At 36.8% G+C, this 18,599-nt stretch overlaps 1 protein-coding gene across 1 annotated transcript; it reads right to left on the minus strand.

The window, feature by feature from the left end:
- Nucleotides 1-4,279: 4,279 nt before the first annotated feature.
- On the minus strand, nt 4,280-17,611 carry LOC147549266 (protein trichome birefringence-like 38). The gene is made up of 5 exons (XM_086666083.1): nt 16,896-17,611; nt 16,619-16,790; nt 8,115-8,290; nt 5,253-5,411; nt 4,280-4,753 (listed from the first exon to the last, which is right to left on the minus strand). The coding sequence occupies exons 1-5, from the start codon at nt 17,177-17,179 to the stop codon at nt 4,462-4,464; spliced, it is 1,083 nt and encodes a 360-aa protein (XP_086522209.1). The 5' UTR covers nt 17,180-17,611; the 3' UTR covers nt 4,280-4,461.
- Between the last annotated feature and the right edge of the window lie 988 nt (nt 17,612-18,599).

The raw sequence follows: 18,599 nt of genomic DNA on the forward strand, positions 1-18,599 counted from the left end.
TACTAGCAGTATGGCGTCGGGTGGAGTAGACAAAGAACAAGCACAAGGGTTGTTTGTAACGAGGGGGAGGAGTAATGAAAGGGGAAAGGGAAAGGGCGGGAAATCTAGATGCAAATCTAGAGGCTCTTTCAAGAAAACGTGCTTTAGTTGTGGTGAGCTTGGCCACTTTAAAGCGGCTTGTCCAAAGAGAAAGTTGAAGCAAAAGAACGAAGGCTACAAGGAGAAACAAGAGATGCAAGAGGCGGGATATGTGTCAGAAGAGGCGGATGAATGTTTCTCGGTGACAGAGGTGTCTGAGAAAATCTTCGATAAGTGGATGCTTGATTCAGGGGCGTCACACCATATGTGTCCAAATAGGGAGTTGTTTACTACCTATAGGAGTATAGATGGTGGTACAGTTATACTGGGTGATGATAGTATATGTAAAACTGTGGGACTCGGAACAATACGGATCAAGATGCACGATGGAGTGGTGAGAACATTGACGGACGTAAGACACATACCCGATTTGCGGAAAAATCTAATTTCCCTTGGTGTGTTGGAGCGGAACGGCTGTAAGATAATTATAGAGAATGGCTCCATAAAAGTCGTTAAGGGTTCTTTGGTGGTAATGAGAGGTACTCGTTACGGTAATTTATACAAACTTTTGGGGACAACAATTACGGGAGATGTAGCAGTAGGAATCAGTGGAAGGGATCCAACGACTAGTACGAGACTTTGGCATATGCGCCTTGGGCATATGTCAGAAAAGGGTTTATCTTTGATGTGCGGGAAAGGCTTGTTGAAGGACATGAAGAAGCCTTGCATGGAGTTTTGTGAGCATTGTGTGTTCGGGAAGGCACACAGGGTGACGTTCTCTACAAGCAAGCACAGGAGCAAAGAGGTATTAGACTACGTACATACCGATGTCTGGGGACCGGCAAAGTTACCTTCCAAGGGTGGTTCCAGGTATTTTGTTACATTCGTTGATGATCATTCGAGATTTGTCTGGCTTTATTTTCTGAAGCATAAGAATGAGGTATTCAACACATTCCTGGTGTGGAAAGCAATGGTTGAGAACAAAACTGGTCGAAAGCTGAAGACGTTAAGATCGGATAATGGGACCGAGTACACGAATGGGGCATTCAAGGAGTTTTGTAATCAGGAAGGCATTGTGAGGCACTGGACAGTAGTAAACACACCTCAGCAGAATGGAGTCGCAGAGAGATTGAACCGTACACTACTTGAGAAGGCTAGATGTATGCGCTCCAATTCGGGACTAGGCGTAGAATGGTGGGCAGAATCTGTTGCTACAGCTTGTTATATTGTGAACAGGTCTCCACATTCTTCTTTAGATGGCGGCATACCTTACGAGGTGTGGTCAGGAGAACATGCAGATTACGGGAGACTTAAGGTTTTCGGTTGTACGGCCTATTACCATGTTAAAGGTAACAAACTTGACAATAGAGCAAAGAAGGCAATTTTCTTAGGATATGCTACAGGAGTCAAGGGTTATCGGCTATGGTGTACGGAAGACAAGAAGTTTGTAATCAGCAGAGATGTGGTGTTTGATGAGTCATCTATGGTAGCTATGGCGAAAGCTACGGTGCCTAGTTGTGGTGATGTTGGGTCTACTAAAGCTCAAGTAGTGGAAGTAGAAGCCGAAGACCAACGGGTTTCTAGGAATCATGATCAGGTGGAGCATCATGATAAAACTCAGGATGAGGAAATTGATGAACCCGATCATGAGGAGGTTCAAGGGGAAGGTACACAAGTTTTACAACAACAACAGCAGGATGTTTCGGTACACACTAGGCCGAAACGGTTATATAAGCCGGTACAGAGGTTAGGATCAGACAAACCTCTTAGGCATTACGGGCAGGCAAATGTGGTTGAATATGCACTCTCGGTGGAAGACGACGAGCCGGTCACCTTCAAACAAGCTATTACCGCGGCGGAAAGAGAGAGTTGGTTGGTTGCTATGCAAGAAGAGATGGAGTCTCTTCACAAGAACCAGACATGGGAGGTTGTCCCATTGCCCGAAGGTAAGTCTGTTATTGGTTGTAAATGGGTGTACAAGAAGAAAGAGGATTCTTCCGAAATCAAGGGTACAAGGTATAAGGCAAGACTAGTGGCCAAGGGTTATGCACAGAAAGAAGGGGTCGACTACAATGAGATTTTCTCACCAGTCGTGAAACATACTTCTATTCGGGTGTTATTGAGTATTGTTGCTCACAGTGATCTTGAGCTGGAACAACTCGATGTTAAAACCGCCTTCTTGCACGGGGATTTGGAAGAAGAAATTTATATGGCTCAACCTGAGGGATACAAGGTTGAGGGTAAAGAAAATCAAGTATGTCGTTTGAGGAAGTCTCTTTACGGATTGAAACAATCCCCTCGCCAATGGTACAAACGATTTGATTTTTTCATGCTAAAGCATGGTTTTCGCAGAAGTGACTATGATTGTTGTGTATACATCAAGAAGCTTCGCGAAGGTGACTTTATTTATCTCCTTTTGTATGTGGATGACATGCTTATTGCTTCTCGAAGCATGGTGGAGATAAATAAGTTGAAATCTCAACTCAGTCAAGAGTTTGAGATGAAAGACATGGGCGCTGCAAAGAAGATACTGGGAATGGAGATTAAGAGAGAGCGGTCAAGTAAGAAACTGTACTTGAATCAGAAAGGTTACATCGAACGAGTAGTTTCTCGGTTCGGGATGCAGAATGCGAAGGCGGTGTCAACACCTTTGGCACCACACTTCAGGCTCTCGGGAAAACAATCTCCCACTACTACGGTGGAGAAGGATCATATGGATCGTGTACCGTATGCTAGTGCAGTTGGCAGTTTGATGTACGCTATGGTGTGTACTCGTCCGGACATTTCACAGGCGGTCAGTGTGGTTAGTAGGTTTATGGCAAACCCGGGGAAGACACATTGGGAAGCTGTGAAGTGGGTCTTGAGGTACTTGAAGGGTACCGTTGATACGGGTTTGTGCTTTGGTGGAGACACATGTCAGGTAAGCGGTTATGTTGACTCAGATTATGCTGGCGATCTAGATAGAAGACGATCTACTACTGGTTATGTATTTAGGGTACATGGTGCTCCAGTTAGTTGGCGATCGATGTTACAATCTACAGTTGCGTTATCTACTACGGAGGCCGAGTATATGGCTATGGCCGAGGGTGTGAAGGAAGCATTGTGGTTGTGGGGTCTTCTGGATGATCTAGGGATTAAGCAAGAGTGCGTGGATGTATGGTGTGATAGCCAAAGTGCGATCCACTTGGCGAAGAATCAGGTTCACCATGCTCGCACTAAGCATATCGATGTCAGGTATCACTTTGTACGAGATGTCATAGAGGAAGGTGATGTTTCTCTCATGAAGGTACACACAGATGAGAATCCCGCGGACATGTTGACTAAAGTGGTGACGTGTAGCAAGTTTCAGCATTGTCTGGAATTGCTGCAAATCGGCTCGTGTTAAGTTGCCCGAAAGGGCGTAATGGCGACAAGATAATCTTTATGTGAAGGGTTGGTAGAACTACGGTAGGCTTGATCCTATAAAAGGGTACGTAGGCAGCCATGGACATATGGTGCAGTCAGATGAAGTTACAAGAAGCAGATATATCTTACAAGGAGTATCCTGGTGTTCGTCCAAAATTTGAAGAGTATCAAATTGTGTACGAGGTGGAGAATTGTGAGAGTCAATTTGGGTTTCCAAATTGTGGTATTGTCGGTGGAATTTGGGTTTCCAAATTGGTTACCAAACCAAAAATTGGACAGGCGGTTTGTGTAATTGGCGGTTTCAAATTGGCACCAATTATTAATGGCGGTTTTGCAATTGGTTTCTAAATTTTGGTGTTTCCAAAATTTGGTTACAAATTCCTACTTCCTATTATGGGTCGGTGGCTATAATGTATAAATAGGGGTTTGAGTGTTTGCATTCATAACACACCAACACAAGCAACAACAACTCTTCTTTAGAGAGCTAGAGAGAGAGCAAGAGTGAGAGAAATTTTTCATAGTTTTTGAGCGGTGTTAAATTTCTCGGTCGTCGAAGATTTAGTATAGAAGGTTAATTTCTATACGGTACCATCTTGGGACGAACTTGCGGATTGTGTTAGTCGTCTTCATCTATCCTTCAATAAAGATTTCTTGTTCGCCCGAGGACGTAGGCTTTAAAGCCGAACCTCGTTAAATTCTGTTCGCATATTTGATTTTGGCTTAGCTTTTCGATTAATCTTCATAATCGGATCAATTTCTAGGATAGGTTCGATAGCTTCCGCGACTTTTAGTTATAACAAATTGCAAACATATTATTGGAACCTTCATAAGAAGAGTACAATGCTTACAAATGAGCTTGAAGTTACACCCACAACTTAAACAATGAATACTTCAAGATTCTCACACTCCAACCAAACTTTCTTATTAGCAACTTGAACCATAAATATATCGAAAGACGACAGAATGAAAAATTTGTGTTTAAAGGATGAGAGCTGCATATAGTAGTTGGTTCCAAGTATCAGGCAGTCCTGGGAGGCACCAGTGGCTACAGTCGTTGCCCTTACTATTACCACCGTATTTCGATGGGTGCGCGTCTTTTCTCAATTGTGAGAGCGTAGTAATGTCGAGCAAATACACTGGTTTCTGCATCCCGTTCAAGACTTTGTTCACCACTGTCGCCGCTGTTGGCAAACCCGCTGGGTAAGTTGAGCCAGTAATTGGTTGTGTCTGACCTTTGCAAGATTTTGAAGGTTCATTCCACTCCTTCCCCCTAAATTAACAAACATTTAACACCTTACACTCTCAAAAGTTGGTACATAACAAAATCTCCACTAGATTTTTAGGTTCATGTGAAAATAAATCAAGGAGAGCCGGTAAGAAGAGATACTTAATCTTCCAAAGGAAGTGCCTAGTGACAATATCTCGGTTCGATTACCACATGAAGTGAAATCCATGGTTAAAGAATTTGAATTAGTAAAGGTATAAATAATAAGTTTGTTGGGCTTTAGGCTCTCTAGTATGTTGTTGGACTTTATCCCCCTTTCATTAGTAGTTTAACTAAGGTGGTTATCGTGTTTATCACATCTTTACGATGTATCAATGTCATTTAATGACTAACGTAGATCTAGTCCATATTAAAAAAAAAACACATAAATAAGGACAAAAATCTATAGGCCCCTCCACTATAGTAAGGGGCGCATACGTAAATTCTATTACTATATTTTTCTTGTCTAGGAATATTTGAGATGGGGTGAATGGAGGATGCTTACGAGTAATGGGTGGGAGAGATGCCTTGGAAGAAGACTTGGGTTTTGGAAGGGTCAACATTTTGGTCAACCCAGCCTGCCCAAGTAGTCAATCCTTTATTGAATGCTACCAATCGGTCCATGTCTTTGGACAAGTTGCTCCCTTCTTCTATGTAATCCCATCTGCATATTATTTTGTTACCAACAGTTAGATATTCTTCCCAAAATTTCTTCGGTAGATTATTTATGATTCGACTTATATGCTCCATTGGGTTGGGTTCCATAAAATATATCAAAGGGATTATTGAAAAGGGCTTAAAAACGGTACAAGGAGTTCAAGTTTAGTGTTAGCGGAAGCTAAATTAAAAACAAATTGCTCCTAATATGAGCATACATTTTTAATCTATACAACAAGATTCCAAAACTAATTTTAATTTAAAACTATAAACTAAAAATTCAGTGACCTAAATATTCTCTACCAAAAATGATCTTTTGTATATGAAAAGTTATAATATGTAAGGGGACCAATAATATAAATCTTCATCTCACTTTTCAACATAATCTTTTTCACCTAAATGAAATACTTGTTAATGCTTAAGTAGAATTAGATTTTTTTTTTTTTCAAATAACTGATAAAAGTATAGAGATATTTTAAAACAAATTGGGCTAAAGGTTTACTCTAGCTATTACCTTTTAAACATATCATAAATTTTAATCAACAATGATTAAAGAAAAGTTTGGGAAAAAGATTTATAGATACAATAATGAAAGAATGCATGCAAATGCCAACAACTGGTAGCCCAGTTGGTTAGTGCATCTACTCTGCAATGCAGAGACGGTCATCGTGCTTATCACATCTTCATGATGTATCAATATCTTGTAACGACTATTGTAGAACGCAGTCAATTTCTCAAAAACAAAAAAAAAATGCATGAAACGTCCAAAATCTAGGCCCAAATAGGAAAAAAACTCATCCGGAAAACAAATGTAAAAAGACCCTATATAAATATGTTCATTTAGAGTTTTTGTATAATTACGTTCGTAACAACGTGTATAATGCATTCGCCAAAATATTATTTTTTTCCATTAATGTGTTTGTCAAATATAAAGGATAATATAATATGCATAATATTTTAAGTTTTGCAAAAAGACAAATTAATAATGCCTTAGTCTAAATATTTCCGTTTAAAATCATAAAAAGAAAAATACGGAAACCATTTCTGACAAATCAAACAAAGACAGATAATCTGGAATTTTAAAAATTAGATATCAAAATTAACCTAAGAGCATCTTCAATGTGATACTAAAACCCTAAAATTTAGAAAGTTACATGAGATTTTTAGAGTTTTTGTTAAAAATTATTTTCAAATGTGACAGTCTATTAGACACTTAATGATGATGTAAGTATCCAATATAGAGACTCTCTAGAGAGACACTCTGAGATTAAAGTGTTTCTTGAGGTTTTTTTAGGTGTCGCCTCATCAAACTTTAACTCTCAAGAGGGACATTATACTCTTCATAAAAAAAAAAGAGGGACATTATAAGATTGGAGCAATTTTTGAATTTTTAAAATGTCACCTAATTAAACTTTAAAATTACAACCAATAAGAAACACTTCACTTTTTAACTACTTTTTTCTTATTAAATTTAAGAGTGACATACATAATAAATAATATTATATTAGAGATGTCAAATGGAGACACAAAAAGTTTGTAGTATCTCTATTTGACATTTAGGAAAAATAATTTTAATTTATACTGGGATAACTAAAAGGGTGACATTTAGGAAAAATAATTTTTCTTATTAAATTTAAGAGTGACATACGTAATAAATAATTCCGTTTTGGCCCCCGATTTGTGACCAACTGGCCGTTTTGGCTCCCAATTGTGTCCGACAGTTCGTTTTGGCCCCAAAAAATTTCTAAATGGCTCCAAATTTTTTCAACCTCCCAATTCTACCCTCATGGCATTTCTGTAATTATTATTTTTTCTTTTTTTTTGTCCACCTCATCTAACAATTACCACATCACTCTGTCCACCTCACCCTTCTTCTCCGGCGAAAAGTTGCCGGCCGGAATAAAAAAATTCCGGCCGGCCACCTTTACCAAAAAAAAAAAACAATTTCTTCATCTTCTTCATTTCCCTCTCTTCTTCATCTCCTTCTTTCTCTCTCTTCTTCATCTCCTTCTTTCTCTCTCTTCTTCTTCTTTATCTCTCTTCTTCTTCTTTCTCTCTTCTTCCTCTTTCTCTCTAACCCCCCTCTCTCTCTATAACTCCGGCGAAGGGGCTCCGCCCCTTCGCCGGAGAACCAGATCCCGGTCTGGTTTGAAACCAGACCTTCAATCTGGTTTCTACAACCAGACCTTCAAGGTCTGGTTCTCCGGCGAAGGGGCTCCGCCCCTTCGCCGGAGTTGTAGAGAGAGAGAGAGATGGGTTAGAGAGAAAGAAGAAGAAGAGAGAGAGAAAGAAGGAGATGTAGAAGAGAGAGAAATGAAGAAGATGAAGAAAATGTTTTTTTTTTTTTTTGGTAAAGGTGGTCGGCCGGAATTTTTTATTCCGGCCGGCGACCTTTCGCCGGAGAAGAAGGGTGAGGTGGACAGAGTGATGTGGTAATTGTTAGATGAGGTGGACAAAGAAAAAGAAAAAAAATAATTACAGAAATGCCATGGGGGTAGAATTGGGAGGTTGAAAAAATTTGGGGCCATTTAGGAATTTTTTGGGGCCAAAACGAACTGCCGGACACAATTGGGGGCCAAAACGGCCAGTTGGTCACAAATCGGGGGCCAAAACGGAATTAACCCTAACTAAAATTTTAAAAGTTTTTCTCAAATATCCCATTGAATATGCTCTAAGTCAGACTTGAAAAGAAATAAATTTCTTATCTTACGGTTGATTTTTGCCTGTATGGAGCCACCAGTGCCATGTGTTAAAGATCAACATGTCCATGCCAGTCCAAGCTTTACCACTGTTGATTGAATCAAGCTTCAAAACTCGTCCAGCTTCTTCTTTAACTATATCTACTAGGTATGGCGTCCGATACAACATCACTGAAAGTCCATAATCCTGTTTTTTATAAAAATCATTTCATCTCAGATACATCACAATCGTTAAATGTTATTGCACTTCAGATAAACTTATAACGGATTTAGTTAGAGTACCCGTTGATCACTGTGGTCGAGAAATGGTGCCAACTAACTCAGAGAAGTCTAAATCGATTAGTGCAATAAGGTGAACAAACTATTTTTTTTTTTTTAATAAATCACTCATGAAAAACAAGAATGTTGTTGGAACATAATAGATGACATATTACAATCGAAACCTTCGACTCAAGACCTATAGAGCCACTCATGACAACCCCAAACATCTTTGGAGTAGCACCCAAGGGTAGTTTTATTGTCATTTTTTTGGTAAATTGAAATAAAGAGACACTCTTCCAACGTGTTACCAATTTGCCAAAAAAGGCCCCCGTTTTGGGAAAAGCAGAAGAGTTCCGAGGAAGATGGTGGAAAACCAAAAAAACTCGAACAAAACGCATCTTATAAGTCGCTGGTCGGCGACTTCATCATCTGCTATCTCTCTTTATCTCTTTTGTTTCTCTTTCTTCCCTCTCTTTTGTTTCTCTTTCTTCTCTCTCTTCTGTTTCTCTTTCTTTTTTCTCTTCTGTTTCTTTTTCTTCTCTCTCTTCTCTTTTTCTCTTCTCTATGTCTCCGACGAAGGGGAAAAGCCCCTTCGCCGGAGCTCGTCTGGTTTCTTCACACCAGATCTCGTCTGGAAACCAGAGCTCCGGCGAAGGCGCTCCTCCCCTTCGCCGGAGATGGAGAAGAGAAAAAAAAAAAACAAAATGTCGCGGAAAATGGTGGAAGTCGCCGGAGATGGTGGTGGTAAGTGAAAGGAAGAAGAAGCTGAAAAGTATAACGATTTGGTTGTTTAGGGGAAACAAAAAGTTCTAACTTTTTTTGTTTCCACCGAAAACTTCACACCCGAAAAGTTTCTTTATTTCCCCGTAACACCGACCAGGGGCGTGGATAAAGGGGTGCATCCGGTGCGGTCGCACCGGGCCCCCACTTTATCCAGGGCCCCAATTTATTATCCCTCAGACTATTGAAGTACCCAAAAAAAAATTTAGTTACCAAAAAAACAATAGATGGATTTGTACTGTTAGACTTCCACTCTCTCTCTAACCTCTTCTCTATCTACCATTAAAACCAGTACCTTCATACTCCCTCTCTCTAACTTTTCTCTACTTGTATATGTTATTTGACTTGTCTCCATTCCTCTCTCTCTGGCATTAATTGTAATGTACTATTCTGTTAATAATGTAATCTACTATGTGTAGAGTTTATTCTTTTTTTTTTTTGTTGCTGAGATAAGTTTATTCTATAATTAACCTTATAATTCTACTCTTGAATAGGAGTATAATATTGGTATGTATATAGTATTTTCTAAATCTCCAACATTATCTCATCTCAAACTTGTCTAGAATTGCTTCATTTTTATTTTGTTCATCTCAAACTAAAATTGGATTTACAACTTTCTTAATTCTTTACAAGTTCTTCCTTTGTACATCGCTTTTTTTTTTAATTGATTAAATTTTTTTTACAAGTTTTACGTCTCAAAAGGTGTTCTTCTCTCAAAAATCTCCAAATCTAAAAGTATTTTTAATTGTCAATTTGTCATAATTGTTAGAGCTTAGAAGCAAGTACACATAGTCAAAAATATTGCATAAAACTTTGATTTTCATCTACAGTATGTGTTAATTTTTTTCTTTCAATTTTTTGCAATATTGTTTTATGATATGAATTCATCTGCAATTTGATATCTTGTTTAAAAATTTTATTTGCAATTTCACGTGTATATTTTTTTTCATTTCTTATTTATGATATGGAGGGCCCCCAATTGAAATTTCGCACCGGGCCCCCAAATTCTCGGCCACGCCACTGACACCGACCCAAAAAAATTTGTAAATAGTGAACAGTTTGACTGCTCATTATTCACTTTGCCAATTTGGTAACAATTTAAGACCACTACAAAATATGTAAAACTTATACTTTTTATAATTATTCCATTAAAATATTAAAACATTGACAATACTAGAATTTTATTGGTGATATTCCTATTTTATTCAAAATAATATTTTGATTTAGTGATATTTTAATCTAAAAACAACAATTAATTGTGGATTAAAATAACTAGTAAAATTACATTTTGGTATTAAGAAATTAAAATTTGGCGAAATAAATAGATGAAAAAACGGTGATATTTGGTGAAATAACTTTTGGGGAAAGACTTGTTGTGTTGCCAAAAATATTTGGCAAATAATCAAATTGGCGTCAATGTTTGGAGATGCTCGTTTTTACTGTGGACTCTAAGAGTTATGTTGCACGACATTTGATACATCATGAAGTATATAATATGAGGTCTATAATGAATTGAAAACGCACAATAACCTCCATCTTGTAAAACGTGTTATGCTGTAAAGGCAATATAACAACCCTTAAGGTAAACTGCTTCCACCAAGTTTTGATCTCACCATCTCATGGGCTTAAGAGGAGATGTTTAACAACTTGACCAAAGGGTGGTGGACTTTAGATATGCTTCTAATTCTTATAACTCGTGACAGATATCCTTATTCAACAATCATTTTGCGCATATATCTCTAATAAAAGAAGGGTAGTGTATAGAGTTATTGGTTGACATTCACGAACAAAATACACATAGACATTGTCAAGACATCCCCAGATGTACCAGGAATTCAAGATATTGAGTCTATAAACAAAACATCTTGAGACATCTCAAGACATTGAGTTCATAGATAATGTGTTGAATACATTTCAAGACATGGAGTTCATAAATAGAATATCTGGTAGTCATTTTTCAAAACATTTGACGGGGACGTTGATTTTATGGACAAACTGTGTAATAGATATTTTTCCTGACATTTGTTATAATTATCACTACAAATATAATATTATTGTTAAATTTCTTATTAAAAATAAATACTGGTAGATTATTATATATTATTGTTTTACCATATTAAGCAACATGTTATTCTATTATTTTAAAATTATCTTCTAAGAGCATCATAGACATATATTGTCTACATCGAAATTAATGAACCATTGTTGAAAATTTAATATTATTATATGAAATAACATATTTGTATTGATGTTTAAAAAATATTTGCAGAATTTTTGGACATATATGGACATTGACAGACAAATGATAGATATTTCGAATGTCCCAAAACGATGCTTCATCCACTCAAGAACATTTCGAATGTCCCAACTCAATGCCTCAAATTAGTGACATTTCAAATGTTAATGTTTTAGGCCATTACACAGACATTTGAAATATCAGTGCTCTAAACATTGAGAAACATTTGAAATTTTCCAAATCAATATCCCTAACTGATATCCACGAAATTGGTCGTGAGCATAAAGGTCCATATCCGCTAGCCCTAAGCATTTCTCTTGGGAGCGACTAAAGGCGCCTCTTTGAATTGTTATGCGTGCCCCAAAAAATGATCGACTTTATTCAATCTGTGTGATATTCGGTATCTATAGGCATCCTTTTCTGGAGGCTGGAAGCCAAAAGCGAGGTCTTTGACTGGCTAGTCCGAGGACTCAAACTCTTTTTCAGGATCGCGCTTATAAACTTCATAAGCAAGATTAAGTACTTCCGAACTTCGTACGTAAGGGTGTGTTTGATATCTCCCATTTCCATGGAAATAAAAGAATTTCCATGGAAATAGGTATTTCCACCGTTTGATACGAAGTGTAATTCCATAACTTTAATTCCCTAGGGAATCTATTTCCACGAATTAGTCCACTTTTAATTCCTTGCTCCCCCCTCGGAATTAGTTTCCGTGGAAAATCAAAAATCAAAATAAAAATATTTTAATATGTTCGGATACTTGAAACCTAATATTTATCTCCATATATGTTCAAAATGATATTTTTACCCATAAAATTTAGCAAAATAAATTTTTACTTATACATTGGGCAAATGACATTTTTGTCCTTCTTACCAAAAGACATGTTTACAAAGTTGTCAAAATGACATTTTGGAATTTATAGCCAAAATTACATTCCTACCCTTTTATAATATGAAATTTACATTTTACCCTTATGTTGTCAAAATGACATTTTTACCCTCGTATAATATCAAAATGACATTTTTACCCTTAAATTAGTAAGGTGACACAAGGTTAAATAATTTTACAACATATGGGTAAAAATATAATTTTGAAAACATAAGGGTAAAAATGTAATTTAGACAACATAAGAATGAAAATGTAATTTTCGCAAAAGTAAAAATATCACTTAGACTACATAAGAGTAAATAAAAACTCTTAATTGAATATTATATTCGTAGAAGTTAGTTGTGAACCAAATATCAGAGTTCGTAATTCCACGGAATAATAAATGACTAACAAACGAAAGAACTCTTATATCCACGGAACAAGTTCCGTGAAAGAGTTTCCACGAAATTCTTTTATTTTCATGGAATTGTTTCCCTGATATCAAACACAACCTAAGATCTTCACGATGATCAAATCTTGATCGAGCTTTTCTTTTTCTAGGGATTAAGATCTTCATTGGCAAACTCTCTTCAAACTCGGAAGCTCTAGGTTTTTTGCAAGATCTAGGGGTTTACTGCTAATTGAATTAATGATGTATAAGAAGAAGAATTGTTGTTTTTCGAAGAATGAATGAGAAATCTAGAGCATTGAAATGCGAAAGAGAATAAAAACTGACTACCGCTAAAGTAGATATCTAGTTCAGAGGAAGAGAACGAACTTCTAAGAGAGAGAAAGTAGTGAGAGAAAGATGAGAGTGTGAGAGAGCAGGCGCTGGGGGCATTTTGTGCAGAACCATACAGGACGTAAATAACAATGCTTCACTGCTATAAGTCTTTTCATTATCTTTCAACAAAAAAAAATGTCTTCTCAATATGAATAACCTTTTTTTTTTTTTTTTTTTTGATGAGAGTCTCAATATGAATAATCTAGACAAGCACTTCGAGTTAGGGGTGGGAAAAAGATCCGGAAGACCGCTATCCGACCCGTTCGACCGAGATAAAAAGTGTCCATGGACACCCGATGGTCATAACGGTCAGTGTCCGACCGGCCCGAAAGAATTGGCGGACGGTCACGGTCAAAATTCTATGTCGAAGGACCGACCGCTAACCGACCGACCAATATAGACCGTCTAAATAACCGACCGGTACGAGTGGCCGAATAGGTTGACCGACTAAACTGTCCTCATTTTTAGAAGTTGACCGTTGAATTTTATAGACATATGAATATATGATGGTCGTTGGCTATAGTCATACAGTCCTCTAGAAGACTAAACATTAGTACATGGCTTAATTATATCTTGTCAAATGATGATCAACTGTGTTTTTTTCCTTTTTATATTTATTTTTGATTTCTTGGTTAAACATCTTTATTTGTAAGTAATTTTGTTTGTGGTAATAAAAATAAAGTTCTGAATTTAAGTAAATTTTATTGGAAAATCCGGACCGAGACCGTCCGGTGTCCGACTGGCCCGGTAAAATAAACGGTCTTGGACGGTCAATGGACAAAGAATTCTTGAGAGTGACCGTCCGAGTCCGCCCGAGTAAATAGGTGGTCACCAACAGTTTATGTCCGAGTCGACCGGTTCGATGAAGTTAGAGTCCGATACCGACCGGTCCGGACCGATTCCCACCCCTACTTCGAGTCTTTGACATTACAGACAACAGACTCCATGGTGGTAGGTGAACTTCATTGCAATTGGGGGACCAAAAAGGACAATTCCTCTAGTCTTATTGGGAAGGGTAGTTTCATTGTAGTGGTGTAGGTAGGATCTAGGGTCCCATGATGTGCATACAACAATGGGGACCTTTACAGGAAACGGCTACCAGCAGGCCGAGGCCATCACGGATTCCACTAACCCATGAGAGCTGTCTTCCCCTATACCACTATTCCCTCAGATGCTTATCAGTGGCTTTATTTTATTATTTTTTAGTGTTATATTTTTCTACATTTTTTAACAACTTTATAGAGTTAGAAAACCCTAGATGTTATACCTAGATGTGTCTACATCATCCGAGTTCTCCTCAATTGTTTGGCTTGTATAAACCTCTTGGGTCCTTGCTTGATTTAACAAATATTCTAAATACACTAGTGATAGATTCTGAGTTGAAATAAAAAATCACATCTCAGGCCCCATAACAGTCGGTCATAAAGCTACTGTAACGACTATTATCTCGATATCTCTCATTTTCTTATATTCGAAAAGTAAAATGACCACTTGACATGCACTCAAGAAACATTACAGTAGAAAGTGATTCTCAATCGTATATGTCTTTAATTGGGGACATCGTTATCAGAAAAAACAATTTTAGCTGCGTAGGATAAATCATTTGTCTTCGTTCTTTCTAAACTTGTCATATGCATTGCATGTTGTTTAGAAGAAAAACTTATTATTATATTCGCTATTGAAGAAAAACATTGTTTACACTAGAATATAAATATTTCTACATATGATAAAGTGGTGGATCTCTATATTTTTTTTGTTGAAGAGTGGTGGATCTCTATAGAGGTGGGAGGTCTATAGCACCTCGCTCCATAATTTTTTGACCAAACAACCATTTTACAATCTATAAATTAGTAAAATTAGGCCGGTATCAAGTAGCTTATGCTAGTAACTGAATTCAACGTGGCATTTTCAGTTGAGAGTGTCTCTTTATTAGTTTCTTCTGAAAAGTTTTGGACTTATTACTACGTAAGTATTGCACTTGCTTTATCATTTTGACCTTAAAAACCGTTATGTACCTTTCTCGAAGTATTTATTCCAATATAAAAGGTTTGGAAAGTTTTAAAAACGTATCCCAATAGGGGCTTTCAGGTTATGGTGACCTTTATATTCTAGAAAATGGTTTAAAACGTCCTTTCTCAAAGCAGACACTCCCACTGATTTTTTTGAATTTAAATCGGTGGACTCTAGCTTATTTAAAAATATGGTTCAAGTGCACCGATTCCGAAGTGTCTGAAAGCTATTGAATATAACTGAAGTCAATAGACTCATATCGAATTTCGTTAGAAATTTCGACTCAAGTCCATCAAGTCAATTTCAATTCAACAACGTCAGTGTTGAATTTGGTAGACTTCGAACTCCATTTTAAAACAAAATTAAACCTGAAATCATCGATTTGAAGAACATATACCAAATATAGTCAAACTACATTTACCAAGTCCTAAGTAGGGAGCACCAACAATATTCACATGATGCACCTTTAAAACTTTTTTTTTTTGTTGAAAGATGCACCTTTAAAACTTCCCTAAAAGTTAATGAATCATTTGTGTTTTATGTTGAGGACAAGAATGGATTGTCTATCCTCAAAAATATCTCAAACTTAATCATCTTAACCAGTCATTTTTTACATTTAAATGAAGCTCAGAGAAGGGATATGGTAATCTGAGAAAACATATATGACTTTTGACCAACCAACACCCATCACTCCACCACTCGCCACTGACCACTAGACTTTTAGACATATCAGCCCATTACACTTAAATATTTACAATAATGCTTTTGACACTACCGTCTCAATCTAATGTTCTTGTCTTTATAACTTTTTGTATCTTAAGATGCTTCAACCTAATAAATAAATAAATAAACTACAAGATTTGAATAATCTTCATGCTAAAATTAAATTTTCATAAAAGGTAATTGATATAACTGCAATTGTGATTTATAATTCTGATTTATATTGAGATTCGTGATTAACGTGACAAATCAAGAAAACGAAAATCTGACGATCAACCAAAATTCAAGATATTTAAAGATATGTGAAGAACAGAAGATTGGATTTCATGTATTTAGAATATCTCTTGTAATTATGTAATATTATTATTAAATAAATATTATTTACTTTATTAGATTAGTTTGGAAATTTATGAAACTAGAAAACCATAATTTACTCTATTAATACGAGTTGAGTCCTACAGTCTTTTGTATTATGTTATGTTCGACTAATGTAACAAATCACAACCACCATTCTGATGAACAACATGTGATTATTAATAATTCAATTATTTGTTTCTTGATAGATTTAGTTCATAATTATCCAACTGAATCACTTTAAATTATCGTATCGACTATTTCAATTCATATAACAGATTATAACTAATTGTGAATTTAACAATTTAAAGTGGCAAAAGTCTATGGTCATTCTTCCTTGTTAGGTTAGACTTAAAATGAGGAAATAACTAAACTGTACTAGAAAGAGAAAAATCAAATGAATGAAAAGATCAAGTTAAAGAGAGAGAGTCTTCAACAAAAAAAAAAAAATTAAAGAGAGAGAGAGGGAGAGGGGAGGGTCAAAGTAGAAAAGTTCACTTACCTCAAAAGTAACAGTCTGGATAGAACCTTTCTTAACAAGGGTAGATTTCACATTAGGTAGTGAAGCATGAATCAAACAATTTAAAGATTCCCATTGATTCAAACTCAGTGAGTCTCCAACAAACATTATCTTCTTCCCTTTCCATCTCATTAAAAAATCTACCCCATCAAACCTGGAATCAAAATACAACAAATACCCATTTATCCCATACTGATTAGAAAAACAAACACACCCTCTCAGCCTCTCTAGAGAATGAAACAGAGGAATAGAGTAGTACCTTGGTAAATCACAAGAGCTTGGCTTCCATTTGTATTTAAGATACAATTTATCAGGTCTACTATATTTTTGACAGTTAAATTCTGAATCTATGAATGGACAATTTGATGAATCATAGAGTGGGTATGAAGAATCATAAACCCAACTTCCTTGAAATAAATTACAAGTACTACTTTTAACATAAGAACTGCTCAGGTTATAAAGTAACTGTTCTTCTGTTCTTACTTGTTTTATTAGAAAAGGAACTAGAGAGAGAAAGACAAGTAATTGGAATTGGAAACCCATCTTGGAATCTGATCCTAAATATTTTTGAAAAAGCAAAAGAATTTCTTTTAGAACAAAACAGAGCTGAGAAGTGATCTTGTCTTTAGAATGTGAGTTTATATAAACTTTTACAATACAGAGAGTATAGAGAGTTAGAGAATAGAGAGAGAGTATGTGTTGGGTTCTAAACTTTTAGGGGGTCTATTGTGAGTTCCATGTAATCCAAAATTTGGTAGTTGATGGGACTCAATCTTCAATTTTACATTTGAGAAGCTCACAGATTGCGTTCTAAAATCCAACTATTAACAAATGAGGAAAGAAGAGATCAAAATTAAACATGTTTATAAGAATATCAGTGTATCAAATAAAGTGAAGAGATTGATACAAATCATTTGCCATTAAGATATAAAATCTTTACTTTTCTATGAAATACATTTAGACAAATATAACCACAATTTTTACTCCTTTAAAATAGAAAGAATTTATACCTATCGCGTAGCCTTGGATTTTTTCTAGGATTTCAATTTCTTCCTTACGTATGTATGATCTGTAGAAAATATTGGTCAACTTTGACCACTCAAGAAGTCGACAAATTGATCTGAACTGCACGTACCAACACCCAAGCATCTGATAAATAAACCCTCGATAGAGCCATTAAGGGGGTGGATCCGACATTGCTCTACCACCTGAATCCAACTCTAACAAGAGAGATAGTTGGGAGGTCGACATGAGTATCATATGCATCTTGAACCATGTGCAGGCCCAAAAGCAAGTGAAGAGGTGTTTTCGAGTCAGCTATATCCTGAGTCCAACTTGAGTCTTGAAATAGAATAATGACGTTGATGATGCATAAAATGTCCAGACGTTGACTAACGTCTGAAGAGTCAAGATCAGACCTGAAGTCTACTGGGTTAACCCGGCTTAAGGTAGCATGACCGTTGAGCCCCTGATGGCCCGCCAAATATTCCCCTAACTAGGAGGTCGACCAGAAGACACCAACCCTGCAAAACGCCCTTGGCATGGATAGATCAACCCTGGGGTCTTCAGAGGAGTAAGGGGGATCCAAACAGATCTGGCCAATGTCTTACGCCCAGAACTGGGGAGGCAGCAGCGCAAGGCGATCTACCGACTTAAGCCCGAATCTTCCAGAAATATCCCAGTCGGCTACACATCTCGAAGTGTTTAAGCCAGATTGAACTCCACGTAACTAAAGAAGGAAACTTTTCTTCTAGGATCTATCAAATCGGCAAGATATCTACGAAGAATCCTTAAACCTTAGGAGCTTCCACTTATCAAAGATCCGAGACAGACTCTAAGAGAAACCCTAGATACTCAAGAGAGAAAACTTTCTCTTTGGTCTGACGGCAACCACCTCACCACCGCCAGTAATCATAGTCGGCCTAACATCGCCTATAAAAGGCCCCCCACATCGTCCTTCCCA

This window comes from Eschscholzia californica, unplaced genomic scaffold (assembly GCF_041429995.1).
Source record: "Eschscholzia californica isolate CP2 unplaced genomic scaffold, dmEscCali1.0.p SCAF_3, whole genome shotgun sequence".
Classification (NCBI taxonomy): Eukaryota; Viridiplantae; Streptophyta; class Magnoliopsida; order Ranunculales; family Papaveraceae; genus Eschscholzia; species Eschscholzia californica.

Coding starts and splice junctions, on each gene's coding strand:
- LOC147549266 (XM_086666083.1), bottom strand. CDS start 17,179: ATGGGTTTCCAATTCCAATTACTTGTCTTTCTCTCTCTAGTTCCTTTT. Junction 16,791..16,895: donor AGCTCTTGTGATTTACCAAG/GTACTACTCTAT, acceptor TTTTGATTCCAG/GTTTGATGGGGTAGATTTTT. Junction 5,412..8,114: donor CATACAGGCAAAAATCAACC/GTAAGATAAGAA, acceptor AATAATATGCAG/ATGGGATTACATAGAAGAAG.